Source organism: Emydura macquarii, unplaced genomic scaffold (genome assembly GCF_026122565.2).
Source record: "Emydura macquarii macquarii isolate MOO-44397 ecotype Brisbane River unplaced genomic scaffold, CSIRO-AGI_Emac_v2 contig_2288, whole genome shotgun sequence".
Classification (NCBI taxonomy): Eukaryota; Metazoa; Chordata; order Testudines; family Chelidae; genus Emydura; species Emydura macquarii.
Genome location: NW_027132425.1, coordinates 127,038 through 144,445, shown reverse-complemented (window position 1 = coordinate 144,445; position 17,408 = coordinate 127,038). Strand labels below are relative to the sequence as shown.

General features: G+C 44.9%; 1 protein-coding gene across 1 annotated transcript in view; it reads right to left on the bottom strand.

Moving 5' to 3' along the window:
• LOC137161235 (unconventional myosin-X-like) overlaps positions 1 to 17,408 on the bottom strand; it is a 279,065-nt gene that overhangs the window by 213,659 nt on the left and 47,998 nt on the right. The window contains exons 3-5 of the mRNA XM_067560340.1: positions 13,991 to 14,149; positions 7,560 to 7,747; positions 7,194 to 7,328 (exon numbers count right to left, since the gene is read on the bottom strand). Of these exons, the coding sequence (XP_067416441.1) occupies positions 7,194 to 7,328; positions 7,560 to 7,747; positions 13,991 to 14,149 (482 nt within the window). The remainder of the gene's footprint in view (positions 1 to 7,193; positions 7,329 to 7,559; positions 7,748 to 13,990; positions 14,150 to 17,408) is intronic.

The window sequence follows — 17,408 nt, the reverse complement described above, 5'->3', positions numbered from 1 at the left end:
CTGGGGAAGGAAGACAGTAATGGACCTGAACAGGGGCACCAACCCCAGTGTGATGTAGGCAGGATTAGCCGTTCACCCTTTGCAGCAGGCGCATTCTGTCATCTCAGTGTTACATTCACCACAGCACGGACCGCGGACTGGAGAAAACAGCAGGTAAGATAAGCTAGGAGGAGCTGGCGGGGAGACACTGGCCGTGTTGGCAGGAGACAGCTAGAACACACTATGAAATGGGCTTTAAATACCTGGGATTGGGATTAGTTACGTCAGCCCATGGTTTTTGTGCGCAATCAGCACTCGCTCTGTCTGGACATCTCGTGCCCCAAACAAGCCACCCTCCTGGCTGTGCCTGAACTGCTGTGGAAACTAAAGGAGCCAGGACAAGAATTTGTTAATAGGGGGCATAATACAACACTAGGATGTAGAGGTAAACTGGGCTCTTGCTGCCCAAGAATTTCAGAAAGGTCACAGAAGTTTGGGGTAAACCCTGTCTTAAGAAAACTGTCCTGGGATCTTTAGTGTCCATTCAGCATGGACAAGGCCTCCGTTTTTAATGTTTCAGGCTGAAGATCCACACGTACTAACCTGTAGGGACTCTGAGTAAATCAAAAGAGGGGTGGTCTAGCAGGACTAGTCACAGCCCTTGTTCTCACACTACCTCTGTCTATGGCCCTGGGCAAGCCACTTCTTTGCCACAACTTCCCCATTTGAAAATGGGAGAGCATAACTACAACACTGTGAGGTGGATAATGTTCAGAGTTTTCAAACGATCATAACACAAGAAATATCCATGGTCAATTAATTTGCTTTGTACGGATCAATGGCTGAGATAACAATGCTGGAATATGAACCAGTCTTCTAGAACATCTATGCTGCTGTTATTTACAATTGTGATTGGGTCCCAATTTTACTAAGTGCTTTCCAATCATGGAGGAAGACACACTCCCCCAATGTATTCCAAACCTTATGCTGAGAGCATTATGCCATTCCTTCCAGCTCAGGAAGAATATTCTCCCAATTGGATTAGAGTCTTAAAACATGAGTCTGATCAGGAAATTAAAAAAAAAACCTTGTTTTGTTTTAAAAAACAACATTCCTGATCATCCTGTTGGCTCAAACTGCCAGGACAATGTTGGATTATACTGCAGTGAGCTGCATGGAGACTTTTGGTTCTTGGTCTGCAGGATGATAGCAACTATATTTCAAGGGGAAAAGCCTACTTCTTTCAAACAGGCAAAATGGGACCAGGATTAGAATTATTCAGTGTAATAGTTTAACCAATACAAAGACTAAAAGTGCAGTAGGGAAAACAAAAAACAAAGAAAAAGTCCAGGCCACATTGCAGGAATGCTCTGTAAAGTTTACATTTAACCCTAAAACTCTTTTTAACAAAGAGGATTGCATTATCACTCTGAGAAATGTATTTTTTGAATGTGTGGATGATCGCCGTACTCTCCTCTGTGCAGGTTCAGGATTAGGAAAATGTAAAAAAATGATGACATACAATGTTATTTGAGATCAAATACTGCTGGAATTTGCAGAAAACAGCAGGTTGTCTTGACTTTGGACAAGGTTAGCTATGTGAAGGGAGTGATATTGAAATGCAGGGAAAGCGTTAGGAAACCTCAAGCCCTAGCTTTATACTTTATCCTTTGAAAAACAGGCTTTAAGCAAAGGCAAAAATGGAATTATTTTTACTGCAATAGCACCCAGAGAGCACATGCAGGATCGGGTTCCATGGTGTTTGGAGCTTCACAAACACACCAGGAAACATGGTCCCCAACCCAGACATCTTACACTCTAAGATTCCAATCCTGTTAACACTTACACATGAGTAATTTTACACACAAGTAGTCCCACTGGTTCATCGACACCACACATGCACAAAATTCCACACACACACATTTGCAAAATCAAGGTCTAATCAGAAACAAAATGCCCACGACAAACAGAAGGGAAAGGAGGACACAGGTAATGATAATAAGGTGTCTAGGTTAACTGCCAACTTGACAATCCCTGATGGTTCTAAATATTATTTTCTAAATGAAGAATAATTCAATCAGATCAGCTCTCTCTGACTGCAGTACCCCAAGCACTCTCGGAAGAGCTGATTCCATGCAGGGACCATGGCAGAAGTGGTTCTGGAGGAAGGATCTGAAGGAAGAGAGGGGAATGGCTACACAGTTTAGCTCAGTGAGGCATTCAATGCATAAGGGGCAGCATGGAGGACGATGCAAAGGCATTTGTGGGAGAATGGACAAATAGGCATTTAAGGCTGGCATTATTAGTGAAGCAAAGAGAATGGGGGAGGCAACAGAGTGAGAGACAAGTACAGACATATATGTGGAGCAGAGCTGTGAAGGGCCCTGAAGGTGTTTGGATTTGATGCAGTGGAGAACAGCAAGCCTATGCAGGGCAGGAATTCAAAGGGGTAAGGGTGACAGAGGCTAGAAGGAAGGCTAGAAGGATGATCTTAGATGCTTCATTTTGAAGGCACCAGAGGTGGGTGACAGGCAGGCCCGAGCAGAGAAAGCAGCAGTAGTAAAGACAGCAGATGATGAGGGTCTGGAACCAGAGTTTTAGCTATGTGGAGAGAAAGAAAAAGTTAGATTTTGGAAACGTTGCAAAGGAAGCAACTGCAGAATTTAGACACAGGATGGATGTAAGAGGTAAAAAGAGAGGAGTCAAAGCTGACTCCCACATTACAGACCTGAGTGGCAGGGAGTATGGTTGTATTGTCAACAGTGACAGAAAACAGGGAGAGTGGGACCAGTTTCAGAGGAAAGATCAGGAGTTTGGCTTTGGCCATGTTAAAATTAAGTGGACAGTGAGAAAAGTATCCAGGAGAAGATGTCAGAGAAACAGACAGAGATATGGGACTGAACTGAGGGGGAGAGATCAGGAATGGAGAGGTAGATCTGTGACACACTGGCTTAAAGATGATAGCTGAAGCCATGTGAGCAGATGAGGTCACCCGGAGAAAGATGTAAAGGGAGAAGAGAGGAGTGGGGCCAAGGACAGAGCACTGTGGGACCCACAGATAGTGGGAGAGGGTAGGAAGAGGACCCACCAAAAGAGATGCTGAAGGTGCAGTCAATGAAGTAGGAGGAGAACCAGGAGAGGACGGAGTCACAAAAGCCAAGGGAGGACAAAATGTCACGAAGGAGGGTATGATCAACAGTGTCAAAAGTAGCAGAGATGTCGAGGAGGATGAGGATGGAGTAGAAGCCCTGGGAAAATAAAATAAATATTAGAGAAAACATCTACAACCTGTTTTATGCACCTTTCAAAATTCTTTTAGCAATAGCTTTCTTTCCTGGAGGAAGGATATCAGTTTAACAAAGCAGCATCTTCACACAAAAATCTCAAAACTTGATACGTCCTATGATAAAGTTACAACAAACAAGTACAAGTCTGGATATTTTCATACATTTTCTCTCTCTTGGAAATCAAGTCTCCTGAAGAGACCAAACAAGCAAAATGGAAATGTGAGAGCTACATTAACATTTCTAATGAAGAAGCTAAAATAAGGGGACACGACAAAGAAGAACACCACTGAAACTAATCCAGTTGGGCTGCTAAGGGAGTTTGCAGAGACTGGATTTCTGGAAAAAATACAAAGCATGAACTTTACAAAAAGCAAGGAAACAAAATGTCAATTTTATAGCACTGTTTGAAATGGAGACAGAATCCAATGGAGTCTCTGGATGTGTGCCTGGGTGCAGGAATAAACAGTTATGCTAATATTGCACCACACAGGAGAGCCGTTAATATTATGAGAGAGTCTGAACTGCAATTTTACAATAGCATTGCTGACTTTCTGTATTCATTAGCCCAGCTCCTCAGCCCCAAAAAGGTCATTCTGTGCCACTGGAGTAGCATAAAAAGTGACCTGAAAGCTGTTCTCTTGCAGCTGCTGAGAATTCCCCAGCTGCTGTGGGCCTCAGGCAGAGGGGGTATGACTGTGCCATCTGGAGGCTAGAGAGGGAAGGTCCAGACTGCCACACACTATAGGGGTGCTCAACCAGCAAATGCCTACAGGGCCTTCTAACTGGCACAGGTTAGAGAAGCCCTGAAACTGACTTAATCTGAGCTGGAGACTGGATCAGCTCCCAGCCAAGCCCCAGGATCACAAGAAGCACAAAAATGACTGAGCACCACCTTTTTCTCTGCCCCTCATCAGTAGCAAAGATCTGAGGAACCGTTCACTACAGTAGAGGGTCTGCATATGTCTATGGCAGCCGCACTTGTATAGCATGGAGCTCAGCACAGCCGAGGATTATTCCCATCTATCTTATCTGAGTTTTGGTCTAACTGGCTACCCAGGGAGAAGAAAAGGAACCAGTGACAGGAGACTCAGTTTTTTAAGGCCATCAGGGACCATTACGATAATTAGTCTGACCTTCTGCATAATACAGACCATAGAATCTGACCCAGCGATTCCTGCACTGAGTCCATCACCTCTGCTACAGTATATCTTTTAGAAAGAGGTACCCAGGCTTGATTTAAAGACTAAGTGATGAAAAATCTATCACGCCCCTGAATAAGTTGTTCCAATCATTAATTACCCTCCTTGTAAAAGACATGTTCCTTACTTCTAATCTGATGTTGTCTAGCTCCATCTTTCAAACACTAGATCTTGTTATGCATTTGTCTGCCACATTAAAGAGCCTTCAGTCATCAGAAAGCTTATAGGCCATGATCAAGTTACCACTTAATCTTCTCTTGGATAAACTAAACTTATTAAGTCTCTCACTATAATGCAAGTTTTCCAGATCTTGAATCATTCTTGTAGCTCTTCTCTGAGTCCTTTCCAATTTGCCCACATCCGTTTTAAAGTCTGCACACTAGAACTGGGTGCAAAATCCAGTACCGGTCTCACCAGTGCTGTGTACAGTGGTAATCACACTTCCCCGCCTCTCGATACTCCTCTGCTTATACATCCAAGGATCACAACTGCTCTCTTGGCCGCCACACTGCACTGTGAGCTCATGTTCAGTCGATTTGGTTTTCACCAGGATCCCTTCTGAGTCACTGTTCTCCAGGATACAGTCCCTCATTCTGTAAATGGGACTTACATTCTTGGTATGGCTCTTGCATTTAGCTCTATTAAAAACACCCATGGTTCAAGTGAACCCAGTTTATTATGCAATCCAGATCACGCTGAAGAACTGACCTATCCTGATTATTTATCACTTTTTTTTAGGTGCTTCTACCACTGCCACCACCTCAAGCTGGGATGAGCCTCTGGACACCTGAGCCTCTCCCTGGAGAGGATAAAGGTCCTTTCAGGGACTCTTCTCCTTGGAAATAACCTACTGACCCATTTAACATTCCTTCACGCTCATCTTTTCAGCTGCCAGGTTTCGGACACTCCTCTGCTTGCCATCAGCTGAAGAAACTCTGGTCCCTTCTAAGTCTTCCAATAGGCATCATTTGAAAGACACAGATTTTAAAAAGTGTGTCTTCCCTGTTGCACTGTATTCCCACCTAACCTCCTGCTGGAGCACAACCCCCGATGCCATATCTGGGTCTGATGGGACCAGAAGAGCAATCCTTAGGCCAACCTACAATCAAGCACTGCTGAAGGGGGCTGGAAAGAGAAAGTCACTTACATTTTCATAAAACAGCAGTAATAGGCTGGGCATGAGTGATCACCACTCTAGACTCCTAGGAGACCAAAGCAGGGACTCCCCAAGATCACAGTGGCACCAGCAGGAGTCCTGTGCACTAGCTCCCTAATGCCTGGAGCCAACAGCTTAGAGCTCTCAGAATGAAGAGCTCCCAACTTGAGCTCATGCAGGAGCATGGAACCCAGAGTGGGGAATCTATTGATTACATATTAGTTTTAAGAGTCATATTACAAAGTCTCTCATAGGCCTAGGATGGATGCCATTATGCCAGGCACTGCACAAGCAACTAGAAACACTCCCTACCCCAAACAACTTACAATCTATTTAAAAACAAAACACAGCAAGTCCATGTAACAAACTTGAGGTCGGGGGGAAACAAGAGGAGGAAAACAGCAAAAGGGACGTAACGTTACACGACTCACTGCATGCACTGTTAAAAGTTTTAAAAGACAACAGACTGAAGGCATGAGTGACGTCAGTTATCCCTGCTAGCCACCTGCCCAGCCATTACCATTTGGCAATTTACCATAGGCCCCATGATGGAGGTGGGTCTGAAGACCATTTGAAAGAGGACAGGGTACTGGTTTTACAGATTAGTTCAGGGAGAATGTTTCATGCATAAGGGCAGGCATGGAAGAAAACAGTACTGAAGTGCCCCAGGCCCGCAGAACTACCAAGGGCTATTTGGGAAGCAGCCACTGTACTGGTCTTTTACAAGGGGACTGGACTTCCAGGGTCTGTGTTTTCTTACATGGTCCATGCTTAATACCATCACTGTGGAGATGTGCCAAGACCATTTGTGAAGTTCTGTTCTGGTCTTTTATATTCAGGTTCTTATATGGCCCTCATCACTGTAATATCTGAATGTTCATGCCCCAGGGTTTCAGCTGGCCACCTTCAGGGTACAGGAAGGGATTCCCCACCATCACCTCCACCACGACCAGTGTATTCTGGCATGTTTTTTAATCTCTTTCCTCTGAAGCATCAGGGATGGCCACAGCCAGAGATGGGAGACGGGGTGGGGTGGGCTGGGCCAGGGTTCTGAGGTGGCATCCAGCATTCTCTCTCTCAGGGGCTTGGCTGGCTGGTTCTTGCTCACATGCACAGGGTCTAACTGATTACCATATGTGGGGTTGGGAAAGAATTTCCCCCAGGTCATACAGGCAGTAACCTGGGGGAGGAGGGTGAGATTCACTTCCCTTGTGGGCACTGGTCACTTGCCAGGATTATCTGGGTATAACTCATTTAATCCTTCCTCTGCCATTGCAGGGGCCTGGAGCACTGGTGCACCTTGCTCCCTCCTGTGGCAGTTTGGTCTCATTTTCATTGTTGTGTTTAGTGTGTGGGCACTGGGTGGTGCTGGTGGCCTGTGATACACAGGAAGTCAGATTAGATGAGCTAATGGTCCCTTCTGGCCTTCCAGAAGTTAGCACTTCAGTGAGGTGAAAGGGCTGTTGTGTCTAAAGGTCACACAGCTGCCCCAGCCACAAGGGCCCCTCTTATCCTTGCAGACACTGTCCCCGAGTGCTCACTGGTTCTCTCTCCTGTGGAGGTGAACTGTACCTGCTCTCCATGATGGCTTCTTCCACATGAGTGCTCTTCTCAGATGCAGGGCCCCCTAGAGAGTTCTGGCTCGTGGCTGACAGGAATTTGAGCAACAACTTGGTGCTCTCAGTCTTCCCAGCTCCACTTTCTCCACTGTTAAGGAACAGACACGATCCACTCAAAACCCAGAACAAACAGAACAAGTGATTGTCCCACACAAAGGAGAATGGAGAATAAGTGGTCTGTCGGACCAAATGTGGGGCATCTCCATGACTGCAGGCATAGAAGAGATAAGGGGTAGGACTAGAGATGCCATCGCAGACAGGGCGGTGGGAGTAGGGAGTGTAATTCAATCAGGGGTTAGCCAATATTTCAGTCTCTAACCTGATGAGAACACACTGGCTGTCCTGACACTTCCACAAGCAGCAGTAACACTCATTAGCAGTGGCGAAGATATGGGGCGGCAGCTCACCCGGATGATGCTGTCTGTACAGGTCCATGGCAGCCGCGCTGTACAGACCAGGGATGGGTTTGTACGGATTTACTGATACCAAGATGGAGCCAATGTTTGTCTAAGGGGAGAAAACAAAATACACTGAGAAAATGAAGTACCAGAAAAGCCACTGACAAGCCAGGACCCTGAAATGATTAATGGTGGGAGGCGGCGAGCCTGAGAGAAGCAGCAGGGTTAAGGCCAACAACCTCCCAATATGGGGAGGAGAAGAGGAAACAGACTCTGAGGGGAGGGGACTGCAGAGTCAGGGGTGGGGGAGGGGAGATCATAATTTACCTGCTCTGCAACAAAATATTGTAGTCTGGCTTTACTGTAAAGCTTTTATTTAAAACATTTCACTCTATGGGGCCAGACCCTCCCCTGCACACAGCTGCTTTGACTGCACTTGGTGATGGCAAATGGAGCCAGCACCAAAAGGTCACTTAGAACAATCTTTCCCACTCCCCCACCCCAGGCAGATCCTGTGCTGACTAGAGATTACATGGACCCGCCTAATCCATAGGACCATAATACAAGAGTGACACCCCATCTCCAATCCATGCAGCTCAATAATACAGCCCAAGCACAACCATCCCTATCCCTGCATAACTCCCACCCTCTGTGCACCCCTCTTGTTCTCCCTGCACTGTGGTTTCTCTTCTTGGGCTGCATGCCCCCAATTCCAAACATCTGCATCTTCAGCTGGGACGTAACCAAAGAATTTCTCCCAGTCCCGCTGCGGGTGCTACATTTTGCCACCAGATGGCAGCATTCCACATCACTGCCAAACCACAAACTGCAGGCACCAGGAGTTGTATGAGCCCACGGGCAGTAAGGGGAGAATACATGGTTTCTCCCTGCTGCATGAAATATATGGACATGGTATGATGCCAGAATAGATGGAGCTTTGAAAGACAGGACCCAAACTGGCAGAAGCAGAAGAGCGGATGAGATGCTACAGAAACCAAACTACGCAAAACTCATGTCCAAGAGCAGCAACTATAGTATCAGTGGGGAACTAATCATTTGGGTCACATCGCAAGGGGCATAAATGGGCAACGTTAGCTCACGGACAGCAACACAGCCAAGCACTGAATAGGTCACAAGGACAAAAGTCTACCTCTCAGAGGTGGTCCTTCCTGGTTAGGGGCAAGATGCATTGGTGGTGAGAGGGGAGCAGAAAGAATCTGGGGTGACTGATAAGCAAGCAGCTCCCTGAGAAATATCAAGACAGGAAAAGAACACAGATCAGAAGAAAGCATTCTGGCTCCAGAGAACAGGCCAACTACTGGACATCATTCTGGGGACTCTTAGAAACAGAAAAGCCGTATCAGATCACACAAGTCCATCATTCCGGGCCCAGGCAGAACTGCTCCCTATCATACATATCCTACTAGTGCATTATCCAGTCTAGTTTCAAATGTCCATTGGGATGAAAGGTCCATGATTTCCCCTGGAAAATGATTCCACAGCGAAATCCATCTCACTTTCAACAAGTCCTTGAGGCTATTCTCACTAAATTTTCTCTTTCACAGTTTCATCCCATTAGCCCTGTTAAACCCTCTTGTTCCACACTACATAATACTTTTCTTGGAATTTAGTATCATGGCAATTCCTTAAGTGTAATGGCACGATACAAATAAGAGACGGTCCTGGCGCAGGAATCTTACCACTGAGACTGGAGTAGACATGATATGGCATGCTTACATATCATAGTGATGAGCCGTATAAGAAACCCTAAGATCAAGAGACAGGGCAGGGACAGAGCAGAAAGTTTAGACAGAACAGGCCCCAGGGTCTGTGGTTTGTGCATTGTACACATCATGTTAGTTCTATGTATAGAATCTGAATTGTATCTTTATTTTGATTAAGTTGGAACAGAAGTTGTTGGGATGGAAGGGAGAAATGCTTACATATTTCATTTGCCTGCAAACTGTTATGCCCACTTTACAAGTTCTACATAATGAACTCTAAACCTTTCATCAGAAAACACTCGACCATCCGTCTGCTGTTCCTCTTCTCTGAACTCCCTCCAGCTTGTCATTTTATTCTAGTTACAAGGTGTCCAGAAAACCCCCCACAAAATTCTAGGTGTGCCTATACCAGAGCCTTATAGCTAGCCCTACAAGGAACCCTGCTGATGTCTCTGATGTCTGCAGTGCAAAACTGCACAAGTCTTTTTTGCAGCCCTATTTCACTGAAAAAACCCCTCCGGTTTACAGTCCCACTCTCACTCGAGCTTTCTTTCAGCCCTTTCTGCTTCCCAGGTTTTGCTCACCAACCCTTAGAAGCATTCTCTTAAATTCTTCCCAAATGCATCTCATGTTATTTCTTGCCTATGTTTCTAGGCTCTCTAGCTCAGTTTGCACTATTTATTTTCTCACTGATATTTGTAAGACCCTCAATATAGTGTCGTTTGCGTATTTACTTCCTTTTACAGATCTTTACAGAGCATGTTAAATACATTCAGACCTGACGCCTGCCAGTGGTATCTACCAAACTAGATGGTACTAGAACAAAAAGTCTCACAAGTTCTGTTTAAGTGAACCTACAGGCAGTTAGATCTTGGAGAAACACTGGTAGTTAATTGCAATGCAGTTATTCAATATTTGTATTACAGAAGTGTCCAAAGACACCAATTAGAATTGGGTCCTACCGTGCTAGGTACTGCACAAACATATTTAAATATATGGTCCCAGCCAGAAAGAGCTTACAATTTAAGATTTAGAAGTACTTTTTTGAATCTGAACACTTCAGTAGTAAAGTTTGGTTCCTGCCTGAGTCTCTGCACAGAATCAATTCCTAGGTACAGAACTGATGTTAACAAAAAATACTCAGCGCTAGAAAACAATATTACATGGTATCTCAACATTACCCCCATGAAACAGTTCTCCCGTACTTGCTACATTTCCACCCTCTAGATATTGGTTCTGATTAGTAGCAAAATTTGCAGGAAGGCAATTGTCAGGATCATTCCACTTACCTCTTTTGAAAATCAGGAACAAGTTCACTTTCTCAGAGATTAGTAAGGCATGACTGCCCTTTACAATAGCCGTGTTGACACTTCCCTAATATGTTGTGTTCAACTGTGTGTCTAATAATTTTGCTCCTTACTATAGTGTCAACTAATTTGCCTGGTACAGAATTTACGCTTTCTGGCCTGCAATTGCCAGGATTGCCTCTGGAGCCTTTTTAAAAAATTGGCATTATATTAGCTACCTCCAGTCATCTCGTACAGAAGCTGATTTAAGCAACAGATTACATATCACAGTTCATAGGTCTGCAATTTCATATGAGTTTCTTCAGAACTCTTGGGTGAAGAGTATAATTACTGTTTAATTTATCAATTTGTTCCAAACCACCTTTACTGACACCTCAATCTGGGACAGTTCCTTAGATTTGTAAATTAAAAATAATGGCTTGGGTGTGGAGATCCCCCCTCCCCCCCCAACGTCCTCTACATATATATACAGTGAAGACTAATGCAAAGAATTAATCTCATTTTTCAGCAACAGCCTTGTCTTCCTTGAGTGTTCTTTTAGCAGTTCAATTGTCCAGCGCCTCCACTGACTGTTTAGCAGTCTTCATGCTTTTGAAGGACTTAAAAAAAATTGCTGTTAAGTTTTTGTGTTTTTAGCTAGTTTCTCTTCAAATTCTTTCTTGGCCTGCCTTATACTTTTACAGTTGGCTTGCCAGAGTTTATGCTCCTTTCTATTTTCCTTACTAGGATTTGATTTCCAATTTTTAAAAGGATGCCTTTTTGCTTCTAAACCTCTTTTACCCTACTGTTTAGCCATAATGGCATTTTTCGGTCCTCTTCCAGGTATTTTTATTTAGATGTACATTTACTTTGAGCCTCTATTACTGTGTTTTTAAAAATTCTCCATGCGATTTGCAGGCATTTCATCCTTCTGACCATTTCGTTTAATTTCCATTTAATTAGCTCCCTCATTTTTGTGTAGGTCCCCTTTTTGAAGTTAAATGCTACTGTGATAGATTAATGAGGAATGAAGAACCCTATTAGAATTATCTGAGGGTATCAAATATGTGGACAAGGGTGATCCAGGGGATTTAGAAAGCCTTTAACAAGGTTCCTCACCAAAGGCTCTTATGCAAAGTAAGCTGTCATGGGATAAGAGGGAAGGTCCTCTCCTGGATCAGTAACCAGTTAAAAGATAGGAAACAATGGGTAGGAATAAATGTCCAGTTTTCAGAATGGACAGAGGTAAATAGCAGGGCCCCCCAGAGATCTGTACTGAGACCTATGCTATTCAACATATTGATTAACGATCTGGAAAAAGGCAACAAAATTTGCAGATAATACAAATTTACTCAAGACAGTTAAGTCCAAAGCTGACTGCAAAAAGCTGCAGAGGGATCTTACAAAACTGAGTGAGTGGGCAACAAAATGGTAGATGAAATTCAGTGTTAATAAATGCCACATAATGCAAATTGGAAAACATAATCCCAACCATACATACAAAACAATGGGGTCTTAATTAGCAGTTACCATTTCAATAAAGAGATCTTGTAGTCCTTGCAGAATGTGCATCAGCAGTCAAAAAAGCTAACAATGTTAGGAACCATTAGGAAAGGGATAGGTAATAAAACAGAGAAAACCTAATGCCACTACATAAACCTATGATAGGCCCACACCTTGGAAACCACGTACAGTTCTGGTCACCCCATCTGAAACAAGATATAGTAGAACTGGAAAAGGTCAAGAAAAGAGCAACAAAAATGATTACGGGTATAGAACAGCTTCCCTACAAGGAGAGATTAAAAAATCTGGGATTGTTATCTTAGAAAAGAGACAACTAAGGGGGAATATGACAGGAGGTCTATAAAATCATGAATGGTATGGAGAACATAACACAAGAATGAAGGGTCACCCAATGAAATTAATAGGCAGCAGGTTTTAAACAAACAGAAGGAAGCACTTCTTCACACACCTCACAGTTAACCTATGAAGCTTGTTGCCATGTGATGTTGTGCAGGCCAAAAGTATAACTGGGTTCAAAAAAGAATTAGGTAAATTCTAACCATTGAGGATAGATCCATCAATGGCTATTAGCTAAGATGGTCAGGTATGAAGCCCTACGCTCCAACTGCCGGAAGCTGGGACTGGACAACAGGAGATGGATCACTCAAAATTGCCTTGTTCTGTTCATTCCCTCTGAAGCATCTGGCACCGGCCACTGTCAGAAGCCACTCCTACCTTCGTCAGGCTGATGCACAGGTGGTCTCCCCAGTCAGAAGTTGTTCCCACTTTCATGGTTTCTCCTAGGAGAAACTTTCAGAGCCAAAACTCCCTGGACTGCTCAGTTCTACTCGGGAATTACCTGCAGATACTGCACTTGGAAAGGATGTGTGCTTCCCCCAGGCAGTAAAGACAAGTGTCATGATAGTCTGTGACTGGGAAGAGCTTGTGGCATGCATTGCAGTTCACTCTCTGCAACCGTTGGAGGGCCAGGGTGGAAGGCATGCAGCAAGAGAATACTCCCACAAGCGGGTTCCAAATAAGGCATCGAACCCCTAAGTTGTCTCCTAACTAACCATACTAGAGAACTAGCTAATTAAGAAATTTTAAAAAACTATTTATAGAAAAACTGAAGAAGCCAGCACAAGCACTAAAGCTCCATCTTAAAACATGAGTGGTAAGAAGGAACTAAGATAGCAGTCCTGCAGCCCCCTTTCTTTTCTCAGTGTGGAGCATGAGGAGAGCAGGAGGTGGATGTGCAGATCACATGGACACTGCTAGAGAAAAATCTCCAGTTCTGGGCGCATGGAGCACATGTGCAACCTGAAGTGCACTACACAGAGGGAAAATCACTCAAAGAACCACCACATGCCTTCTAATCCTTATTGGCCATTTAACCAATTTATAATCTCTGGTGCAATCGTGTTCAGATCAGCAAGAGCTGGGAACCTTGGGGAGCCAGGGAATACAAATACCATCAACGCAGCCGCTAATATTAAAATCTGCACAGAAGAGAAACGGCCATGCAAAACTATCCCAAAGCCCAGAATTGAATGTCCATGGACAGGGACTTTTCTTCCTTACCCAAAGGAGAGTAAGCCCCTCTTCTGCAGCAGGGGCACTACGAAGGCTTACGGCTTGGGAGAGGGGGAAGGGGAAGCAAGAGAAACCCAGGACTGAATGTACATGCAGAGGAGAGGGAATTCCCTGTTTATCCATTAGGAAGAGTCCTTGTAGCTCAGGGGACATTGCTAAAATCAATATTCTGCAAGTAAATTGGCAACCCCAGAAGATAAACAAAGGGCACTGCCAGCATGGACTTCTCCCAGCTTAGAAACTTACATATATGCTGTCTTGTTGGTAGCGCTGATGCAGGTTGAGCAGGATAGCAGCCTCATGCAGATCTTCCAGCATGGACATGTCTTCCACCCCCTCCACGCTAGTCTGGTGCATTGGCAAGACCTTCTCCCTGGATAGGGAAGCTTGTGGGTAGCAGAATACCTGGAGAGAAGGGGAAAAGGAACCAGTAAAAGTCTGATGCACAGGAGAAAAGTCTGATTTCTCCCTGAGAAGAGGGCGAGTCACTGACTACAGCTTTACCCTATGGCATTTATTAATACTCCGATGTGGAACACAACACAGGGTGGATACCTGCTGTTTGGTTTTATCTGCACAGCCTCCTACACTCCTGTCCTATCTGGATGAGCCCTTTGGGGAGAACACTGGGAGCATGCCGACTTCCTCCACTACAGCTTCGTTCTGTCCACCTCCAGTGCTGCATTAGAGAAACTGCAGAGTGCCCAGGGCAGGGGTGCACAGAGGGAATGGCTGTCACCCCAAGGGTTAAAGCGTGTACCATGGAGCTCATGGCAGGGGAAGATGCCTAGATACCATGACTAGGAGTGTGGAATAAGAACCTAAGCAGAATACATTTTTACACGGCACTTTGTGTACATTTCAGAACTTATTTCCATCCTTACTCTGCACACTCACAGAGGCCTGGACTACATCCCTGAAGAGGCTGAAAAACAGAAGCCAGACCAAAACCACATGCTCTTCTCCTTTTATTTTAAAGACAATAATTTATAAGTAAGGGTAAGATTTGGTCACAGAGGTCACAGATTCCATGACTTTCCAGGACTTCCCTGACTTCTGGGGCAGGGCTGGAAGAGCTGATCGGCCATCCAACCCCCTAGGCCTGCCACCCAACAGCTGACTGGCTGGCAGCCGGGCTGGAGCAGCAAGCCCCCAAAGCTCTGTTTTTCCCCCACCCCCAAGGTATTTTTCGTAAAAGTCAGGGATAGATCATGGCTTCTGTGAATTTTTATTTCCTGCGACCTGTTCCTGACTGTTACTAAAAATACCCGTGACAGAATCCTAACCTTCTTTATAAGCAAATCTCTTTTTGTGTGTTTGTACATCATTTTTTTAAAATCACAGAGCTGGTGATGGCTGTCAATTCTTCTCTGCTCTGAGGCACACCCTCTTTCTCTGTCCCTATAGGTAAAAACCTTATCCTGGCCTTGATCATCTCTTGCCTCGACTGCTGCACCCTTCTTGCTAAATTCCCCCATTATCACTGTGAACCTTTTCAGTGTGTCCAGAGGTCAGCGTCAAATCAGGTTCTTCATCCCTCAGTTCGGCCACATCACTCCACTTCTGCAATCATCATTGGCTCCCCCTCTCTGGCCGTCCACATGAAGTTCATACTCCTGGATCTCATCTTTAAGGCCCTGCCACATCCCAGCACATAGTTCCACACTGCATTCTGCTCTGACATGTTGCAGAGAGCAGGTCAATTCCTCTCCACTCTTGGCTTCAACCATGTGTTATCTCCTTCCTGTTTCTTCCTGGTCTGAGGTAGGAGGCAGGACACAGCAACATCAGACACTGAGTCTGGGAAAGAAGGAATACCAGCAGGGCAGCTGGAAAAGGCAGGCCCTTCTAAAGAATCTTGAGTTTGTCCTTTCCCTCCTGTGACCGTGACCATGAGCAGTCCCTTGCCCACATCCTCACTTCCACAGCATTCCCTAGAAGCAACCCAAGAAACTGACTGGCCTTTTTTATAGTTAGCCAGCGTTCTACAGATTACAGAATTCCACTCAAGCCTCTCTCTCTCAAATGCACCTGTTCTCGCAGGCTTACATGGTGTTGCAGTCTTGAGGGCCAACTATAACCACAAGGAAAAGGCCAGCAGTGCAGCTGACAGCTGGATACAGAACAAGGTCACCCTGCTGCCTTTCCAAAAAGGCCTACCTACAAGTGCAGCTTCAGTGATTGGCAGAGGGGCACAAACACTTTTACATCAGGAGATCTTAGTAATGCAACACATCCCAATTCCAAATTCATGACAGTCCCTAGTTCCCACTTAGCAGAGGCTCTGATGTATTCGCTTACTTGCTGGGAGCTGAAAGGAATAACTGACACGCCACAATATCTGCAAAATGCCAAAAATCATAGACATTGCAGGTAGATAAAGCCCTGTTTTGGTCCTCTCTACTCTATCCCTGCTATGGGAGGTGAAGGCAGGATCCTTCCCTACAGTCTATTCTGCAAGACTCGGCCTAATCTAGTTTTCAAAATCCCAAGTGAAGGGGTTTCCACCACTTCCACAGGAGACTGTTCCAAAGCCTGATCCATCTCACAGGCAGGAGGCTCTCACAAACACCCAGCCTTTTCTTGCTGTCACTTTACGTCTCCCTATTACATCCACTTAAAGCCCCCCAACCTCCCTTCTTGGGATTTACACCCTTTTGATATTCACAGCTGAACCAAAATGAACAGATTTAGCTCTTAATCCCTCCTCATGACTCAGTCCCACTGCCCCTCTGATCTGGTTTACTGTTGTTCTCTGAATTCCCTCCACTTTGTCTACATCCTTCTGGTACTGAGGTTACCAGCAGGGTTTAAAGTGCTCTTAAAAAGGCGGAGAGTCTTAATCTCTGTAGAAAATGATAAGCAACATTACATCCGCTTGTCCTCACACACACCACATTCATTTCAGCTCCACCTTTCCCATCACTTATGCCCCGCAGAAGCTCCTGGCCCTTTTCACCACCATCACCCCAGGTCAGACGAGGCAGCTTGCAGAAGGGTTGTCTCTCCCCATTCCCAGGCCAAGGGTTCCAAGGAGGGGAGGGGAGCCATCCTGAGCTGCTGGGTTCTTTGTCCATCCTTTCCCTCCACTGCTAGAAGAACGGTGTGGCTCAGAGCTCTGCCTGCCTCCTGCAGCTGCTCCAACTGACTGCTTGTCCACTCCAAGAGGTAGGGCAGTGAGGAAAGCAGCTCATTGCATTGGTTGCATTGGTCTGTTTTGCTGACACATCACGGTGCAGCTCTACCGCACATAAACTACTGTAAGCACACATCAGTAACTTGTGTCTGAAGGGAATGAAACTGAGGCGCACTGTGACATGTTCTGAACTCGCAGCCAGCTGGCCTTGCCGTCCCTCTTCTCCATGGGGATACAAAGTGAGTCCTTTTAAATCAAAGTTACAAATCTGATTTTTTTATTTAAATCAGACACTTTAAAAATAAACTGATTTATAATTAAAATTGAAATTGACAACTTACGTTAAGGCCTAAATGTATTATAATCTATTACAATCATTTAAATTAAATATAAAAAGTAACACTAAGCAGTACATGTTTGCATCCAAGTTTCAAAGAAAGCCACACCACTGAAATGGTGGAAGTCACTGGCCAGAATTTGTTGAAGTACTAAACCAGCTTTTAACAGCAGGAGCCTCTTGTACAGGTG